Source organism: Pezoporus occidentalis, unplaced genomic scaffold (genome assembly GCF_034315485.1).
Source record: "Pezoporus occidentalis ecotype Australia unplaced genomic scaffold, CSIRO_AGI_Poc_V1 ctg13, whole genome shotgun sequence".
Taxonomy (NCBI): Eukaryota; Metazoa; Chordata; class Aves; order Psittaciformes; family Psittacidae; genus Pezoporus; species Pezoporus occidentalis.
In genome coordinates, this window is record NW_026913103.1 from 12,979,852 (window position 1) to 13,001,102 (window position 21,251).

The window sequence follows — 21,251 nt, forward strand, 5'->3', positions numbered from 1 at the left end:
ACTTCATTTGCCTTCATTGTTTTACCTGGATACACCTTTCCAGAAAAGGTCCTAAAGCTCAGTAAGAAATGAAAGAAAAAGCACACCCAAATATATGCTAACATAAGGAATATGTAACGTATTTTCTGTATTCATTTCCCAATGAATAACATTCATACTAATCCAATATATACAACATCAAGGCAGTTCAGTAAGCTGGGTAGGTACTCCTGTACAAAAAAAAGTATACATTTTTGCCTTATAAAATTATTAGTTAATTAGACTATGTCTCACTCTAAGTAAAAGAAATTCCTACTTGAATACACTGCCTAGACATACAAAAAGTAAATGGAAATTCCTAAGGTGAGTAGAGTACATTTTCAATGGTTGTAATTCCAGCTTTTTTTTCAGTTTATTTTTTTTTTTTTAGTAATTTCACAACTAAATTTAAAAAAATACGCAACACTCGCTGTTTTCTAGGGAGAAACACTTGTGTTGTGGTTTAAACCCAGCCAGCAACTACGTACCACACAGTCACTCACTCACCTCCCTCTTCAACCCACCCTGGGCAGGATGGGGAGGAGAATCAAAAGAAAGTAAAACCTGTGGGTTGAGGTAAGAACAGTTTAATAACTAAAGTACAATATGTTACTACTACTGCTACTAATACTAATAGAAATAACAAGGGGAGAGAATATAAAAGAGAAGAAAAAAAAAAAACAAAACCAATAAACACAAGTGATGCACAATACAATTGCTCAGCACCCTCCGACCAATATTCAATATGAACTGAGCAGCAATCTGCCCCTTCTGGGTAACTCTCCACAGTTTATATACTGGGCATGATGTGTTGTGGTATGGAATACCCCTTTGGCTAGCCTGGGCCAGGTATCCTCTCTCTGCTTTCTTCTGGTTTCTTGTGCCCCTCCTCACTGGCAGAGCATGAGAGACTGAAAAGTCTTTGATCAGGGTAAGCACTACTTAGCAGCAACTAAAACACTGGTGTGTTATCAGCACTGTTCGCAGACTAAAGCCAAAACACAGCACTGCACCAGCTACTAGGAATAAAATTAAAACTATCACAGCCAAAACCAGGACAACTGGTTTTCTAACTTTCAAAATTACTTTACATTGTGACATAACTTCTATATGTATAGAATAGTTCCATTTCTGATAGGCTGGAACAAATCTTTAATGCACACAACAGTTTAGTGAACCATTCGATAAATCCAGGGATTAGTTTCATGACAGAAAAAGAGCATGACTTTTAATAAGTTTTGTTTATATTCACATCTTGAAGATCTACAATTGTCCAAGGCTTGCAATCAGGTAATCTGTCTGTGTACTCTTGAAGGCTTCATAATCAAAGTTCTTGTGGCTCTAAATAATCTGCATCACCAGTCTTTATCATTTCAAAATTACCTTTCAAAACTTTTAAGAAGCAAGTGTATATTTATCTAAATCCCACCATCATATTATCTCTACAGCTGTTGAAAACTTTCATTAAAAAATGGATTTTGTCACTTTTTGTAGCACAAAAGCAAGGTTGTCTTTAGCTTCTGATAAGGAAAATGTGGGATGAAGAACTTAAGTGGTTCTCGGAAGAAGAATTCAAAGAGCTGCCTACATATCAGATAAGGCAGTAGAGATTCACGAAACTTCGAATGAGGAGCTCTGGATTATTATAAGTGGAAGGAAAACATATTTATGATTTTGAAACAGTTGAATGATTGAGAATAGAAAGAAAGGCTACAAGCACAAACTATACCCTCTTTTGTGTTTGTTCTGAAGTCTGAAAAGTCTATTCCAGCTATTATATCCATAAATAAAGAACAAGTGAGAAAATACACAATGTAATGGAGGAGAAAATATGGAAGGTGCAGAAAAGACAAGAATATACACCAAAGGCAGGTTAGGGACCTAACATGATCTAACATGGAAAAATAAGCAGGCATAAAACCAAGAAGGAAAAAGAAATGTAACACAAGAAATTAAAAAATTAAATTAAAAAATAAAATTATCCAGTCATACTACCACAGTCATATTAACCTCCTTTGTTCCAACTAAACTTAAACCAAACATAATTAATTCATTTCCTCGCTATGTAGAATGGCTTGGAGGAAATTGTGTGACATCTTAGCCAGTAGATTCAGTCTGTTTAGCAGAAGCGTTCTGACATATGCTATGTTAGAACAATAAATTTTAGGGGTCTTTCGCTTTGATTTTTTTCCTGTTTATTTTCTAACACTGGTATATTTTTATCTTGTAAACACATACACTTAGTGGAACATAACCTAATTAAGCTTCAGATTTACTTTTTCTGCTCTTAAGCTTTGTGACGATCTTATTTTCAAACAAACCTTCCTAGTTCCAGTAGGAGTGATTCCACATCATAAAGAGAAAAATTAAGATTAAAGTTGCTTCCTTCATAAAACAAAAGCAAAGAGCGCTCTTGCACTACCTTTCTTTTGAAAGAAAAAAGGAGAGAGAAAAGAGAAAGGAGAAAGCAAGAAAGAAGACAACAACAGAAAGAAACCACAATAAAAAGATTTTTGTAAGACTGAGGAAACTACATGAATATCAAATTTTCAAATTGTGTTTGAAATTTATTATAAACTCCAGTTTATTCATATGCTAACTCATTTATCATTAAAGCATGACATTCCTCAATCACAACATATTCCCCATTAATGAAATTATTCAGATACACACAAGAAATAATATTAGTAATAAGCATTACTGCAAACGTTTTTCCCATCAGAGCAGTCAGTGAACACAAAAACCCATTATACAACAATTCTGAAAATTTTGTCAGAACTCAAGGAGAACCATGTGAGCTGCTGAATTTATTTGTTTACATCTACAGTTTGAGACGTTTATTCCAAGTCTTTTTATCTACACAGGAGGTGAAATACTACCTCTGCTAAAATCAATATGAGTTTTGCTATTGATTTCAATGAAGCCGCAATTCTGGTCACTGTATACTCTGTTTCTCTCAGGGCTTAGAAAGATTGTCAAAAAAAAAAAAAAAAAAAATCGGGCAAAGTACACCACAGGGATCCAACTGATTACAGTAACTTTTATACAGCAAATGGAAGAAAGGTTTTCTTCTATGGGAAAACTGTCCTGTTTACTTAGCACAACAATTTGTTTTGAGTCACTCTGAAGTGCTCATTGTTATGGAACCAATAAATTGAGGCTAAATGAAATTTATTGTTCGACCTCAATTAATGCTCCACCAACATTCAGGATGTCACATGGATCTGCCACTACACTGCTGAATCTTAAAACTTTATGGCAAAGGATCCAAAATGAGCAATCACCCACCTAAAAAAAGAAGGCTCTCAACCTCAAGGTGTTTCCTTGGATGGCATCCTGACCCTGGGGGAGAGGCCCCAGCTGCAGACCACTGCTCCAAGAAGGACCAACTCCAACTGACTGCCCAGTGGGGCTCCTTTTATACTCCAGTCAAATCTGACCTGTGGTCAAATAGACTCATGTAACCTCATGGCTCAGGACTCAATTTCCTTGCCACCTTCCCTGGATGTGGTGAAAGCTTTTGTAGGCTTCTGTCAGGGCAGGTGCACCTGCCACACTCATCAACAAGTGTTCCTCATAAAAGATTTCTTATGTTACAGTAGAAAATGGGTATTTTTTTCATTGATTACAAATCTCCTTATGGCAACTATTCACAGCCCATTTTGCAAAAAAGGAGTATTTATGAAATGTAAGAAATGTACAAAATGTATGAAATGTACGGAATGCATGAGATCTACGAAATATCAACATCAGTGAAACCATTTTTACATTACTACAATTATATGCAATTACAGAGTGACTGTATAATAGGAATATTTATCATACTTCACGTAGTTTTTTTCTGATTTACTCCTATTAGCTGACAGGGAAAATCTAGCTTGGATATAAGGAAGAAGGTCTTCACTGTCAGGGTGGTGAGCCACTGGCACAGGTTGCCCAGAGAAGCTGTCGGTGCCCCCATCAATGGCAGTGCTCAAGGCCAGGCTGGACGGGGCTTGAAGCAACCTAGTGTAGTGGAAGGTGATCCTGCTTATAGCAGGGGTTTTGGAACTGAATGATCTTTAAGGTCCCTTCCAACTCAGTGTTCTGACTTCAGGGTATAAAAATAGTTACTCCAATGCACTGACTTCCTCAGTGCATGAACATCTTGCACACCTTACTCTACAGAGCATAAACTCATGTCCCTCACTGTGCAGAACTGCCACATTTTACACACCATGAACCATCCATCTGCCACACCCAGATTTAAACCACTGGAATTACCCAGCCATTACCGTTGTGCAAGTTCTTCTCCAGCTGAACCACCACCAAGCCACCACATAAATTTAAAGAAATGAATAATTTTCAGCTCTTTTGAGCGTAAAAGACCATTTCAAAGCCTATGCCGTCCTAACACGCAACTGCTCACATCCCTCCCTCACGGAGGGAAAAGCCAAGCAACTTAAGAGCGCACCCAGCCTCAGGCAGGCTGACAATCTCTGCTTCCCGCCGTCCCGTCAGCCTGCAGTAACCGGCGCTGAGCTCTCACACCCGGCCATGACCAGGGCGGCTATAACGCGAACCACCACCCGAACCGACAGCGACTACCCTACCCACAAACCCGCCTACCGCGCGTGCGCCACTGCCGAAGCATGCGCACACATGCTGCCCCATCCGCCCCGCCTCGGCGGAGCGGTGTGAGGCAGCTGAGCCGCCCAGCTCCGGCCTGCCCGGCCACCGCCGAGCCAGGCCCCGTTGCGAGCACGCCCCCCTCCCCGCCCACCCGCTAGCCGTCGGGCAGCGCCCCTGATTCGGGCGGGTGAGTAACGGCAGCGGCACACGGGGCACGTGCTTTGGTGGCCCACCCCGGGCCCCCGTTGCGCCGCCAGTGCCACTGCCGGCCCCGGCGGCTTGGGAAGGGGGTAGCGAGAAGATGGGCTGGGCTGGGCCGGGCCGGGCGCCGCGGCGGAGCTCTGGGGTCATCGGGGCTGGGAGAGGCCAGGAGACGAGGGGAAGGCACTCGTCTCCTGCTGCCGTTGTCGGAGGGGCTGAGGGTGCCGCTCCGGCGGTACCTCTCTCTGCGCTCCCACGAATTCCGTCCGCCCGCCCGCGGCGGATGCTGAGCTGCTTGGCTGGGGATGGAGCTTGGCGAGAGCTCTGGCGCTCGGCTGGTCAGTGTAGGAGAAAAGCGTGAAGGCTCGTAATTTGGTGGCCTGCTCAGGGGAGGGGAGCAACGGCGTGAGCTGGCTGCGCTTCCCTTTCTTTGAGCCCTTGCTGAACAGCTTCTCTCCGCAGCTGCCCGCACTGCAGATAGCCCCGGGAACCCCGTTCACAGGTAGCTCCCGGTGAGGAAGGTTGCTGTCTTTCCGTGGTCTGCTGCTGCTCATAGTCCGTGTTCTTTCAAGGCAGGAGAAGGCTGGCATGTTGAAATCCAATACTCTTACATATAAAATAAGATGTCTGTTACATAAGAAGGAGGTGAACCTGTTAGAGCAAGTCAAGAGGAGGCCACAAAGATGCTCCGAGGGGATCACCTCTCCACTGGAGACAGGCTGAGATAGCTAGGCTTGTGCAGCCTGGAGAAGAGGGCTCAGGGGAGATCTTAGAGCAGCCTTCCAGTACCTAAGAGGGAGCCTACAAGAAAGCTGGAGAGACCTTTTACAAGGGCATGTAGTGACAGGACAATGGATAATGCCTTTAAGCAGAAAGAGGGTAGATTTAAATCAGATATTAGGAAGTTCTTTCCTGTGAGAGTGGTGAGGCACTGGCACCGGTTGCCCGCAGAAGCTGTGGGTGCCCCATCCCTGGCAGTGTTCAAGGCCAGGTTGTATGGGGCTTTGAGCAACCTAGTCTGGTGGAAGGTGTCTCTGCCCATGGCAGGGGGGGTTGGAAGTACATGTCTTTAAGGTCCCTTCCAGACCATTCTGTGGTTCTAAATATAATTCAGTGCTGCAGGCTGTCTTACCACATTTAGAACCGAGGAAGTGCAACAGGGTTGCTTTTTTGTTATTGCAGCTATCTTAAATTCAGGTATAGTTACCAAAAAAAATCACATTCCCTTCTTTGTGAATGATACAGTTATCCGTGTTAGAATTGTCATGTTTCAGATGCCTCTTTCTGAATTGGTTGGATCAAAAGCCTATTATTGGCAGTGTTTTATATCTTTTATATTTATAATGTAGGCTATAAAATGTCCGCATGCCATCTGTGATGTGGTCTTCCGAGATTTTCAGGGCTTTTTAAAAAAGTATTTAGAAAAGGACTTTTCCTAAGCAGACACTTCCAAGAAATTTCCCTTTTTTTTAAATATACCCAAGGCTCTTACAAGGAAGATGTTGTCAGCCTCTGTTGCTTTTTTATTATTAATACTTTTGTTCCCCAGGCCAGAAATCAGTTGTTTTCTGTGCTTTTGGTCTGGGCCTGAAGATGACAATTCCTGATTTGGAAAAGTGTGGTGGTAGTGAAGGGTTAACACCAACAGAGTTAACCAAAGGTCTTGAAATCTTCAGGCACTTCTCAGTGGAAAATTTGCCAAAGAAATTTCCATTTCCAATAGAAAGAATTAAAAAGACCCAAAACTGAACCAACCAAACATTTATTTGAAATATATATATTCAAATTCATAGAATAAAGAAAATTTTAATTTCACATTAGTGACTTTGAGCTCTTTTTTACCACTTGGGAACTTGATTTAGGGATGATAACATTTTTGTTATCAGTTTACATGCGTTAGCTGTGAAGTGAATTGATAGAAAAAAATGTGGAAAACAGGGAATAAAATTAAGGAAAAAAAAAAGATCAAAACAAAAGGCAGTTTTATGTCCAGGATGCATGTTGAAAGTCACACTGTATTAAAATGTGCTGCATTAATTTCAGAAAGGGATGATGTAGTGGAGCTGAAACAGTACAGAAACACCTGAAAAATGTTTATCCCATGATGGTGATACAATATACAGATCGGGCAGACTAGACATTTCTGTAAAGAAAAACTCAAGAGAACCTGATAGAAGCAGTTGAGCTATTAGTAAAGGAGAAAGTATAAGTGGTAATAATAAATAAATGTAAATTAATACTTGTTTACTGTCCCTTCTAATTTGAGAACTAGGGCGATCAAATTGAAATAGCAGGTGAGTTCCTAAATGGAAGGTGTTTTTTGATGTTGTACAAAGAAATGGCATTCTGCTCAGGAATTCCTGTCTCTGATGCACATATGGCTAAAGGTGCCTAACTATTCTGATAAAGTATTATTCTACACTGGGCCTGTTCTTTGCCCAGAGGCGGAGACTGGTCATCTAAACTAACTCATTCTTTCTGACCTGTTATGACTAGGCAAGAGAAAGGGATTAGCTGCTTAATTTATTTCTTATACACCAATGTGGATCAACAAACTTGGGGTTAGAATGGAAAAGCTGCTACTACTTGAACAAGTCATCCTATAAGTCAGAGTAACTCCCTGGATGTGAGCTCTTAATCTGCATAAAGCTGAAGTTATTCAGGCTGACTTTTTCCTACTGAGAAAGGGAATTTCTGTTAGATTCAAATGCACCCAACAGTCCAAGGCAAGGTACTTTATGAGTGTATAGGAATGACCTGTGTACCTCAGTAAATTGAAGTCAGGTTCTAAAATCTGGATGTCCATGACAGAAATGCAGAATCACACCTATGCTCTCTCTCATGGCTGTTGAATGAGAAACATGTTCTAAGATTTTTCTGGTTCCTGGAATAGACTTCAGGTAGCTGTTTCACATGGCATGTTTGCTCATTCTGTTTCCTAATATTACCGTTCTGCTGTGGCACTAGTGTTGATGAGCATAATTTATCTGTCACTGTCTTTAGAGCAGCTCTGAACAAGATCAAGTGACATAATGCAAGCATTGCCAAACTGTAGCTTTTCAGTGCAGCTTTTACAGTATAGGTATCTATGCCAGGGCTGAATTATGTCATCACTGGGATTGCTATCTCCCCAAAACACAAGGCTTTCCTATAGGTATCGCTTACTTGTTCTAGAAGTTTTGCGCTTTAGTGCTGAGCCTCTGTATGAGGGCTTAGAATATGCAGTGGTAGACCAGGGTCTCTCCTGATGCTAGTCAAATTTTAATAAGTATGCTTTCATGCTAAGTATTCCATTGAAAATATACTTGTTAAAGTAAGAACATGGAACACTAAGGTCAACACTTCAGAAGAAGCACTTTATATTAATGAAAAATTGATGCTGTAAAGGAATTGAGTAGCAGATATATCAAACAAAGAATAAAAAAGAACAGTTTCTTTGATATGGAATAGGAAGGCCCAAATTAAAGACTTTATGAACATTCTAATTATAAACATTACAATCTTTAATTCTTTTTTTACAGAAGAGGTGAGATATAATTGCAGAAGTAACATATCACTGGCAGTTTTGTATGTCGTTTGAGGAAGATCAGTAGCATCTGGGTTAAATTAAACTGAATCCATGTGAATAATATTGTTTCCTTAAAAAAATAAAAAAATCCTGACCTCATAGGAAACATCAGTTTGTCTAATCAGAAAATTGAGTTAAACTCCCAGGGAGGGATAGCATGATTGACTAGAAAGGAGACAGGAAAAGTAGTACAAGTAATTAAATGTATTTAAAGTTAATTTCTTATTGGAAAAAAAAAAAATGTTCTGGACTCCAAGTAATCTCTTTGACAAAATTCTAAGATCTTGGAGTGGATTGTGAGCTAGAGAAAAAAATCCCTGTGATTTGATGTGAAGTGATATCAGCCCTGTTAATGAAAAGTCTTTAGTACCATAAACATAGATGGTGTAAAATAATTTTTCCTGACACTAGCCAAAGGTATGTATGGTTTCACAATCCAATTGGGCAAAATGAGCAGCATCATTTTTGTTCCCTTCCCCTATTTGTGCTGTTAACTCATTTGTTGGCATTAGTGCTGTGGTACTCAGTCAGTTGGGTCAGCTCTGTAAGAAGGTAGAAGTGCATAGGGGTGTTCTATTGTTTATTTTGGGGATGTTAACAGGATCTTGCTGCTGACATGTATGAGTGACATTACTGTGAAAACCAGATGAATTCCAGAGGTAACTAAAAGTAAACAGATGAACAGATTAAGTTTGGAAATGGAAGCAAAACTTCCCTTTTTGGCAGTGTCATGTTGCTAATCCAGTTCAGACTGTGTTGTTAAAAAGGATATTCTAAAACTCCTTATCTGAGATTATCACATCTGTAACACAGAGTGTTGTGACAAATGAGCTATATGTTAATGCAGTTTAACATTGGACATTGGTAGGAAACTAAGGTGAAGCACTTCATAAGTATTTTAACAAGATCTCTGTGTATCTCAGTGCATTAAAGTAAGATTCTAAAATTTAGAGGTTGGTGGTAGAAATACAAAATCACAGCTATGCTTCGTCTAATGGCTGTTGAATCAGAAATTTATTCTAAGATTTTCTAGTTCAGCGTTGTCACTTTTATGCATAATCTTGTTCCGCATAATTCTATGATAACCTAAATTTCACTAATCCTTGTCTCAGGCTCTCTTGTGTTGAATATTGAACAGGAATTAAAGTTACAAATAATTAGGCATTCAGTTATTCTCTGTTTCTTCCCTCTACTTTCAGGGCTCAAATCTTGTTGTATACTGTTGGTCTTGTTTTGAATTTAGTCCTGGAATTCTACATGAAGTGTCATGCAGCTGTGACATTGAACTACCAGGCTGCCAGCAGCTAATTTTCGGGCTTTCTGATTGAGGTCCATCCTTAATGATGTGCTGGGTTTTTTTTTGTTTATATAATTCATAAAACAAATCAGAATTTTAAATCTCTGAAGTTGCAAAGCATCATTTCTTTGAGTTTAATTTGCCAAAGTACATAATCAGTGCATTGCTTAGCTAAACACAGTGTGGTTGGTCCGAAGCCAGTCAATAGGTTAGCAAATGAAATCTGCATTTGGAATATAAGATGTACTTCTGTCTTATCCCATTTTGTCATTTAACTCTTGTTCTGCTACATTTTAATCCTTCCTGGCTCCTACTTTTTACCTTCTGTTTTCTGTGCTGTTTCTATCAGACTTGTCAAAACATGATACTTCTGAAATAATATAACTGGAATTTCCATTTCAGGGGATTTGTTTGGCTTAGGAAAACAACAAAGTTCAAAAAGAAGGTGTTTTATAAAATATATGAGTCCTTGGGGGTAGAGCCTGACACACATTTTCAAATACAGAAATGTTTTTTGTCACCCATTGCCTCGCCTTGGGCTGTTAGTTATGCAGTTCGTGTGTGCATCACATTTTTCTCTACATTATTTCTGTTATGTAGAAACTTTATGAAGCATTTCATACTGTTGAATTAGGTAATAAGAAATCTGACCTTAAAATATTTGTCTTTTGATCAGTTGCGGCCAAACTCCTTCTGTTTGGATTCTGAACTATGACATCATGGCAAGATTTCGCAGAAGAACATGCATCATTTTGTTGCTTTTTATTTTGTTTATTTGCTCCATAATGATGGCTTTGAAGACCCTGAGACCTGACAGAGCTGGCTTTGGGGATCCATTTGGACTTGGTTTGTTGCCCGAGCTTCAACAACGGACAGTGCACTTAGACAATAAACAGAATTCACTAAATAGGGTTCAAGGAGATACTGTAACGCATGTCAATAATTTGCATAGTGTTGCAGTCAATACTATGAAAGCATCTATGCCTCCTGTAAACAAGCTGGAAGAAGAGCTATCACCTCCTAATTATAACTTTCACATATTCTACTATAGTTGGTTTGGCAATCCACAGTTTGATGGTAAATACATTCACTGGAACCATCCATTGTTGCCACACTGGGATCCCAAAATTGCAAACAACTATCCAAAGGGAAGACATAGTCCTCCTGAGGACATTGGGGCCAATTTTTATCCTGAACTTGGATCTTACAGTTCCAAAGACCCTTCTGTCATAGAAGCCCACATGAAGCAAATGCGTGCAGCTTCAACTGGTAATGGATGTTAAAATTTCAGCATGTTGTTCGTTTATCCATCCTTAAATATATGAATGAACACAACTGACCCATTCTTCCATTTTTATATGTCATTCTGGAAATGAGAATGAACTACTAAATGTCTTTGTATTTCTGAGTTTTAAGTCCCAGCTCAAACGTACATCTTCAGAGCTGTGTTTGATGAGTGGAACAGCACAGAAATAGAAGAACTGCATGTGTTATCCTTTAGGTTGCATGTTTTATGACTTACTGTTAAGCACTATAGCATATGTAGAAAATACAGAAAATGCTGTTAGAATAGTTATTTTTTGAAATTAATACTTCAGTTTTAAAAACAGGTTTCAATAAATCCTGTTAAGATGGTTGTGGAGCAGTATGTTCAAATAGGGGCTTTGTTTTTCTGAATTTTTTGTGTGCAGTAACAATTGTGTATTAATACGTGTATCAAAGAGCATGTAGAATTATAGCTTTTATGCAATTAAAATTTTATACAGTGTGTTTATAGTTCTTACTGTCTATGCAAACATCTAATCCAAACCTTGAACTCGGGTACAGTAGTTTCAGTGTAGCTAATTATAGTTAATTTCTTTGTCTAAACATATATTTTTTTCCCAACACAAATTGATATTCCCCTTATCAAAATAAGATAGGCTATATACATAAGAATATTCAGTATTTCTTAGGTGTCATTTTCTGTTGTTGGGCTTTATGGTCTTTGTTACATTTATCTTCTTTAAAATAAGTAGTCATATAGGTTACTATTAAACTCTGAAGAGCTTCTGTAAATGTAGTTGGCGCAACATGACCAGAGCTCGTAGCATTATTTAGAGTGCTAATCACATTGAATTGAATCACTTTGATTCACCCAATCAAGGTTTGATTTAAATGTTGTGTTCCCATTAGTAGTGTTTACTTGTATAATGGTTACTTCTTGGATATTGTTTTCTCTTGTTTTTTAACCTAACCTGTGTTTTGTACAAGGGTTAATACAAATGTAGGAAATTTCTCATCCTTTTCCGTAATACAGTAACATTAACAAGAACACCAGCAACTGTGGGAAGACTGTTGCAGAGAAATCTCTCCTATTAGTTGCCAATAAGCACTTTTTTAGTCTTTTAATACAAATGTAGGAAATTTCTCATCCTTTTCCATAATACAGTAACATTAACAAGAACACCAGTAACTGTGGGAAGACTGTTGCAGAGAAATCTCTCATATTAGTTGCCAATAAGCACTTTTTTAGTCTTATCTAAAGCAAAATAATGCATGTTATATGATGAAAGCAAGAGGGCACTTGTAGCTTCAGAAGAATCTGATGTTTCTTATCTTAATGCAGATGTCTAATAAAGCTGACCTGCTGGTAGAAAAGGTGCCAAATACTAGCGAAAATACCTTGCAAAAGAAGCTCTTTTAGTACCTTAGTTTTCCATTTAAAACTCAGCAGTGTGAAAGAATAGTTCTTCCTTACTGTGACATACTCTTTGTAACATATTACTTGTATTTGTCAAAAGTGATTTTTTTTCCTGCTGCTATTCTGGCTTATGGGTTTAAGTATATATATGACCAACATAAATCATCAACTTTTTTCCTCAAGTTGTTACTTCTCATATGTTTGTTTGTTTGTTTGTCTTAAATAAGAATTATACTTGGTTCATTTTTGTGTACTATAAGGTTAACTATTTGCAGTTCCTTCTTTTTGAATCTTAGCCAATGTCTAATCTATGACTGCATTTTACATTCTGTCAAATAATTTTTCTTCTTTTCTTGAGGCTTTATCAAGGAACTTACAAAAGGAGAAATATGTAAGTGGTTCTTTCAGCCAGTGTAGTGTAATGATCAAAGGCGTATAAGAGATTGGAGCAGCAGGAGTCTCATGCAGTGCTTCCTTGTATTCTTGTATTTTAGAATTCTTATTTATTAATTTTGTATTTTGTAACAGATTAATACAATAGATTTTATTCCTCAGGTTGCTTTATGAAATTTATTTTCTTGCACCAGCCTGTTTTTGTGGTAGTCCAGTCTGAAGTCCTTAATTTGTCTAGGTGACTACTCTGGTTTAAAACACTGTTGGTTTTGGCATTGAGTCCATCTTCTTTTAGTTTCCTGAAGTGGTACATAACTGTTTTTAACCACAGGAAGGAAAATATTAAGTAGCATTTCATGGGGCAGGACTAATGCAAATGTGATTTTACGTTCCTTGATGAACAGTTACGTCTCCTGAACTTTTCTCTGTTTCCTAAAGGTATAGCAGACGTTGTATTCAAGGTACCCTGAGCATAACCTGAGTCTGCTGTTACTGTTCTACTTTACATCTTACTCATCAAAAGATGGGTGGTAAAATATTGCATTTTTCTTGTTCTTGAGCAGTTAGTCTATTATTTGCAATTCTGTTTTTGATAAAATGTGGAGAGAATGTGCTGATGGTAGTTGAACTAAGTTCTATAGTGACCTCAAATTTCTGGTTTTCATGTTAGATGAGTATGTATTCATGCTGATTTATGATTTCTTTTTCATAAATTTGGACTTTTTTTGGAAATTGTTAGAAATGTTATGAAGTTAGTAAAATAGATGGAATTTAGAGTATATACTTTGCTATCTCAGTCACCTGATTTGTGTACTTAAGTCTTTGCGTAGTTAAAAAAAAATCACATTCGCTTATTCTTTGACATGTTTTAAATAGTATTTAATGTATTTCTTTCTGGCTTACCTACTTCCTGATATTGTTTCCAGTCCCATGCCTTAAAGTTCTAATTTACTTATCTGGCAGCATTTTATTTTAGAAGCAAGGGACTTAGCCTGTCTGGAGAGGTGTGTGTTCGGAGAGGAAAAATTACAGTATAGGGACATTGTATTTGTTCTCGTCTTTTTTTGACAGGAGTAGTAACATTCTTAAACTATAGGGAATCACTCAAGCATTTTTTTTTAGGTAATAAATTTAGAACTAATTTCACATGGTTGGAAGGGTGGATTATACCATAATTGCTTTTAGCAAGAATGAAGGTTATGGGATTACAGTCACTGTTTGTAGTATGAAGTGTTTTTTTTGTAATGCAGCCAGATGTACAATGCAGAAATACAGTGGGCAATAAAGTTTCATAAAATAAGAATCTCTTAACACATGCATAGCCCTCATCTTTTGAGTGTTCTGTAACCCTATGTATCATGGTATTCTTTGGCATAGCTATAGTGCCTTAGTTGGGAGCATTCTCTTCCGCTTCATACAACCTGGAGGTTAGAATGCTGTGTTGAAAAGTGGGAGGAAATGGTTCTAAGTGTTAGGCTTGGGACACTGAGTTGTCTGTTGACGCTGATCTGTTGTCTTGACAGGTGATCTTGCCACTGTTTGTTTTGTTGTTTTTTAAACAATAAAAGAAGTTAAAATCCACTCTGCAAATACTGAGATCTCATATTTGTTAAAAATATGAAATTCTAATTTGTATATATATCTTTCACATCAAACAGTAATTAAAACTCATGACAGTATTACATTGTGCATGTTTAACATACAACATGATTTAAAACTTAAGTTTTGTATTTTCAGGTGTAATAGTGCTTTCATGGTACCCACCAGGTATGGCTGATGAAAATGGAGAACCAACTGATGATTTGGTGCCTGTTATTTTGGATTATGCACACAAGTATAATCTAAAGGTAAAGTATTTTTAAGATGCATAAAATAGCACTGTTTAGTATTGTAACCTTGCTAAAAGGTTAAACTACAGATATTAAACTATATTTGACTTGTATAGACCAGGGAGTCTTGTCATGTAATGGTGACTTCTGTTTGTGTCTCCTGTTGCACTGTGTGCTTCCTTTGATTCATGGAACCTAAGCAGTGCTTACCCCAATCAAGGACTTTTCAATCTCTCATGCTCTGCCAGTGAGGAGGGGCATGGGAAGCTGGGAGGAAGCAGAGACAGGACACCTGACCCAAGCTAGCCAAAGGGGTATTCCATACCACAGCACGTCATGCACCGTATATAAACTGTTACCTGGAAGGCCCAGATCACTGCTCGGGTTGGGATGGGTATCAGTCAGCAGGTGATGAGCGGTTGTATTCTCTCCCCCTGTTATTTCCCTTATCATTATTATTATTGTTGTAGCAGTAGTGGTTTGTGTTATACCTTAGTTACTGGACTGTTCTTATCTCAACCCGTGGGAGGTACATTCTTTCTATTCTCCTCCCCATCTCTCCCTGAGTGGGGGGATGAAGAAGCGTCAGGGGGAGTGAGAGAATGTCTGCGTGGTTCTGAGTTAACTGCTGGGATTGAACCACAACAGCTATGATAGGCCTTTTTTCTGTTTCGGTTCAGATCTGAAGCTTACAGAATCTGAGGTGTGGTGGTGTGGATTTCTTAATTTTATTTTTAGGAAACCGTTTTTAAAGTTCATCCATCGGTTGTTTTCAGATGAGTCTTGGGTGTTGAGGAAAGCATTATTTTTTCAAAATACTATGGAATACAATGATCAGTAAACTAAGGATCTTTTGAAGAAAGACTAACCCCTTTTTTTACATTGCCTTAAAACTTGCTGGCACCTGATTGTAGAGGTCAGGAGTAAGCATCTATGAATAACAAAGAGGGACTTAGAAGTTCTAGTTTGAATGAATGTCATTATTCCAGAAGGTATTAGGAACATTTCCCTTGGACAGTAAGGTCAAAGAGGTGCTGCTCTGACTTTAGATTACTCCAGGGCATGACAGCATAGAAAGGCTAAATTACTGGCTTTCTCAAACAGATGAAATATCAGATTAATTAAGGACAATGTGAATTGATCAGTAGAATATAAAATCATGGTTAGATTTGTTTTTTTTTTAGTATAAAACTTGTTTTTTTTGCTTGGGATAAAGAAAACATGCATTGCCTTTTAGTCTTGCTGAGTAATAAATGTGAGGTTTTAGATTATTTAAGTAGCTGTATGTGTGTCATCTCTGTATAGTGTTGTCTGTACTGGGGACTAAAAATATAGTCTGCTCATCCACTCTGGTTTTAGTTATGCAAGTTGCAGATTCCTAGGGAAATCTGCTGTCAGTAGTAGTATCTGTAGATTATTTGGCAAGCAGGAGGAAAGTAGGAAGGTTGAATTGCATAGAGAAGTAATTTTGAAACTGTTAAAAATGCTGTGTGAATTACATTATATGACATGAATTGCACAGATGTAACGGTAAATTATTAAAAAGAAAAATTGAAAACATTATCCATCCCTAAAATTTTCTGATTATCTGTCTAAAGGAGCTTGCTCGCATATAAAACTTGTTATCATTCAAGTCTATCAAAACAGCCAAGGCAAAATGAAATACTCTGCGAAGGAAAATGCATGTAATAGTATGGTGATATTAGAATATGGATGGAAATGATGTTACTGCTTGGGATAATTACTGGAATACAGGTATTAACTATACCTACTACCAGGGAATGCTGCCTAAATGCTGTAAGGTTTTTTAAACATTCTTGCACTAGTAAGTGTTAGGAATGTTGGTAGACCAAAACCAACATACAAAATACATTTCTGTTATGTCTGCTAAAAGATACGTCCTTTTGTTTTATCTGGTTTTGATAGTTGGTAATGAAATATGAAATTACAGTGCTCTTCAACTTGTCCTGCCAGTTGTAGTGATTTAGTCTAACACTGTATTTTTCTGTAGTTTGTACTTAATAGAGATAGATACTGGCTTCCTACAATGGAATTTTGCTACTGTTGCAGGGTTGTTGAATATTTTATTAAATGCCTTCTTCTTTAAAATGGCTTCTGAAAAACTAGCTGCTTGGATTAATGTAATATACTCTTCCATTTAATTGTATATTTGAAAACAGTGGCAATTTTCATTGAAATTACTTCACATATATAGGTTAAATAATTATATAAACTTCAAGCTTGAAATGCATAACAGTAGCAGTACATTATATTAGATTTAGTTCCAAGGATTTATTGCTGTTGATTAATCTATAAAATTTTAAATTATAATTTTCATATCTTGTATCTCAAAATCTGTTTTGACACTGAAAACTCTCCTTGGAGAATTATCTATGGCAAATTTAATACATTGTTTAGAAATTAAATACTAAAATTTTTCTTTGGATAATAAGTTCTTTGACATTCACATAGATAATAGTTTATTTCTGTTTTCAGTTTCTGATGTAGTTTTTTTTAAGTTTTCTGAAGTATGTTTCTGACTTGCTGTAGCCTAGGGAAAAAAAAAATCCAACAGTGTGTTTTGGGTTTTTTGGTTTTGTTTTGTTTTTTTAAAAAACCTAAATATTTACTCTGTTACCATACTTCCTTGGATCTGACGCATCTAATCTTAAGAGTGCAGGAATTGAATTAGGGTTCGATTATTCTCAAAATAGACAAATGAAAATGTTTGCTCTGTAAAGAGAAACTATGTTTAATGTGACCGGTACTCGCTTCATGTATTCAATAGTATTTTACATTTGTGTTGCTCTTACTGTGATTTCATCTTTCAGGTCACTTTTCATATTGAACCTTACAAAGACAGAGATGATCGCAGTATGTACCACAATGTCAAATACATCATTGACAAGTGAGTTCTTCCACAATGCTTTCCTTTGGGGTTTGTTACATGCTGGTTTACGGGACTTCTGTATATTGTCTAAAGCTTGGAAGTATATACAAAAATGTGTACAAAGACTGAAGAGAACTGTAAGAAACTTTGTTCATGTTATAGTGGTATGTAACTCAGTCTGATTTTTAAATAGAGAAGGTGAATTTTATGTAGAACTCAAATGTAAATTGCTTTCAACATCCATTAGTATCACAAGTCATGATACTTCAGATTAAAACAAAGTGGTAGCTACATGATATATAAATAAAACATATATTTTTATAGTGATAAACTAGCAGCTAAAGCTTTAATGTGTTGAACTCTAGTGATTTTAATCCATCTTGACAAATTCTGTACCGTTATTAGTTGTTTTGTTTGTTAGTGTCTGTTGTACTGTCTTATTTAATACTAAATTGACCTCCAGAAAAAAGCTAATTCCTGTTGTGGAGTTTGTTACTAATTTCTAGTAATTCAGAGGTTTCTGCAGATTCATTATTTAATCTTTCAGCAAACACTGGACTGAAAATTTATATGAATTACTATGTACATACACTGTCTGGTTACATTATTTTTTGGAAATTATTTCAGTTTCCAAATGGCAAATTTTGTATTAACGATACTTGTTTGCTTTGTAGATATGGAGGCCATCCAGCCTTTTACAGGCATAAGACCAGCACAGGCAGATTACTTCCCATGTTTTACGTTTACGATTCTTACGTAACAATTCCTGAAATATGGGCAAATCTGTTAACTGTTTCTGGATCCCAAACTATTCGAAATACACCATATGATGCATTATTCATTGCACTTCTTGTAGAAGAAAGACATAAGCATGACATTCAGAGAAGTGGCTTTGATGGAATGTACACGTACTTTGCCACCAATGGCTTCTCCTATGGCTCATCTCATCATAATTGGGCAAGTTTAAAAGCCTTTTGTGATAGTAACAACTTGATGTTTATTCCAAGTGTGGGGCCAGGGTATATTGATACTAGTATCCGACCGTGGAACAATCACAATACACGTAATCGTGTCAATGGGAAATACTATGAGACTGCTTTCAGTGCAGCCCTTTTGGTGCGACCAGAAATTATTTCTATTACATCTTTTAATGAATGGCATGAGGGAACTCAGATTGAAAAAGCCGTCCCCAAACGGACTGGACAAGTGGTTTATCTTGACTATAAGCCACATAAGCCGAATGTTTACCTAGAGCTTACTCAGAAGTGGTCTGAGAAGTACAGAAAAGAACAAGAACAGTGGCTTATGTAAGCTGTTGCTGCTGCAGTTGTTTTTGAACACCTTGACTACATTGGGAAAGAAATAAAGATCTGAAAAATCTGTTACTAAGTATCCTTATTATAGGTGTGGTTGAATTATATCTCTTGAATGTGTTACTACTTGAATACGCACTACTACTGAATTTGAATTTTGATGAGTAAAAGTATGATAAGAATATTGTCATATCTGTCTTACTGAGTATTGCAGTTTAGGATTCTTCAGGGAAAATGATGGGACTTTTTTGTTGTTTTTTAGATGTCATAACTTGCATGCTGAGCTTCCAGTACATGTATGGCATAATTTTACATGACCAAAGTAGAACAAAAATTTGGCTTAGTTAACCTTACTTTCTTTATTCTTGTAGTTGTCTTTCTAATCAAAGTGATGCTGTAATCTGAATTTTTATACTGGTAGCTTCTCACAGGATGCATGTCTGTGGTGTGTAGAATAATATGCATCTGCTGGTTTTAATGCTTTGCACACAGGGCATTCTTGACATGTGACTAGCTTGTGGTAAAAACACTGAAGAGGTGTGTGTGATGCAACACTAGTGGATTTTGGTGTTGTTTTTTTTTAAAGTGAAAGATTGCATTCCAAAGAACTACTGAAAGCTGCTGAAAGATACCTGGTTTACTTCCATTTGTTCTGTTCAGTGCATGGTGCAGACTTTTGCAGATTACTGGATACTAACCGGTAGCATAGTTTTTTCTATGTTAACTTGAATTTAAAAAAATTTGAATTAACCTGAGAATGGAATAGATTTTTTTTTGAGGGGGAAGAACACCTAAACATGCAGAAAATATACTAAATCTTCCATTGTTATGTTGTCTATTAACTGACTGCAGACACATCTACTGTGTTTTTTTTAAATGTTTAAAGATTCTAAACCTAGTATCTTACTAGTACTACAATAAATACAATTTTAGGAAAGTTTTGATTTAGAAGAAGTTTGGTTTGGTAGAAATTACACCAACTACCCATTAGTTTAATTTAAAATCTGAGATTTCTATTTTTCATCTAGTTGATCTAGTTGTTCCAGGTTTCAGAATAGCAGATCCTAAAATCTTGTTATTATTCAGATTTTCTCCCTACCAACACTGCTTGCAATGTTGTAGTGTGGCTGGAAATAAGTACTTTCAGATGTGTCTCCTCAGCAATCCTCTTTTTCTCTTTTTGGGGGGCATTTTTCGTACAACTTCATAGAAAATTCCTGAATTTTGGAATATAGTAAAAATTTCAGTGTTTTATTTGCAGCAGTGTTTATTCTGTAACAAAGTGGCTTTTTTTTTTTTTTTTTTTTGTGGTAGTGGTTTTATGGGTTTTTTTGTCTGTTTGGTTGGTTGGTTTTTTTTGGTGGGGTTTTTTGGGGGGTTGGTTGTGGTTTTGCTTGTGGGTTTTTTTTAATTTATTTATATGCAAGGTGCTGGTCCTGTGTTTTAGTTCGTATGCTGAAACTGTTGTGACCTCTGGAATTCCACTAATTTCAGCAGGACCCATAGAAATGACATTCTTTGCTTGGTTCTCACAGTAATCTGTCCATGAAATTCTAAGGTGAATATGAGGACTTCTGGTTAAAAAAAGAAAAAAACAAAACCAGTATGTTGTTTTTTTTTCCAGAAACCTTTATCATTCCAAATAAATATAAGTGACTTAACTACTCATATTTTCTGGAGTCTTTCTGGTATGAAAAAGGTTTGTTTATGTATCTTTCACTTATTTACAGTTTTGTCATTTGTCTGCAGTTGTTGGAGATGAGGTGTCTTATATTGCCCTCAGATGCTTGAAAAAAATGCAGAAATTAAGAGACACATATACCCTGGTGTGTTGAAGTCACCTCGAGTTATTGGAGTCTTATTATTCATAGAATCATAGAATAGTTAGGGTCAGAAAGGACCTTAAGATCATCAAGTTCCAACCCCTCCTGCCATGGGCAGGGACACCTAACACTAAACCATGTCACCCAAGGCTCTGTCCGACCCAGCCTTGAACACCATCGGGGATGGAGCATTCACAGCTTCCCTGGCAACCCATTCCAGTGTCTCACCAGCCTCACAGTAAAGAACTTCCTCCTTATATCTAATCTAAACTTCCCCTGGTTTAAGTTTTAACCTGTTACCCCTTGTATTATTATCTCTTTATAATTTTCTGCATTTTCCTACTTCATTTCTGCAAACTCCAAAGTGCTTCTGAAAGAAGTGTTTACTAATGCTTATTTTGTTTTACTTCTGGTCAGGTGGATAAACTGAAGTAGATACAAGCATGACCATAGTCACAAAATAGCCCCTGAGACATACAAAGCACTTGCTAAGCTTTTAACCACTTCCAGGTTAACCACTAGCTCCCTTTATTAAGGAAACAGATTATACTTTTTTCCTATAAATCCCTTAAGTAGCTCTAGATATTTTTTTAAATAGAATTTGTTAATGCTTATGCTTTTACAG

The 21,251-nt window shown here is 37.2% G+C and overlaps 1 protein-coding gene and 1 long non-coding RNA gene across 2 annotated transcripts in view; one reads left to right on the forward strand and one right to left on the reverse strand.

Moving 5' to 3' along the window:
- Positions 1–21,024, reverse strand: part of LOC134158466 (uncharacterized) — a 1,166,824-nt gene extending 1,145,800 nt beyond the window's left edge. Inside the window, exon 1 of the long non-coding RNA XR_009962774.1 lies at positions 20,898–21,024. This is a non-coding gene — a long non-coding RNA (uncharacterized LOC134158466). The remainder of the gene's footprint in view (positions 1–20,897) is intronic.
- MANEA (mannosidase endo-alpha) lies at positions 4,676–19,375 on the forward strand. The gene is made up of 5 exons (XM_062608418.1): positions 4,676–4,816; positions 10,372–10,964; positions 14,509–14,618; positions 17,432–17,508; positions 18,165–19,375. The coding sequence occupies exons 2-5, from the start codon at positions 10,415–10,417 to the stop codon at positions 18,799–18,801; spliced, it is 1,374 nt and encodes a 457-aa protein (XP_062464402.1). The 5' UTR covers positions 4,676–4,816; positions 10,372–10,414; the 3' UTR covers positions 18,802–19,375.
- Positions 21,025–21,251: the final 227 nt, after the last annotated feature.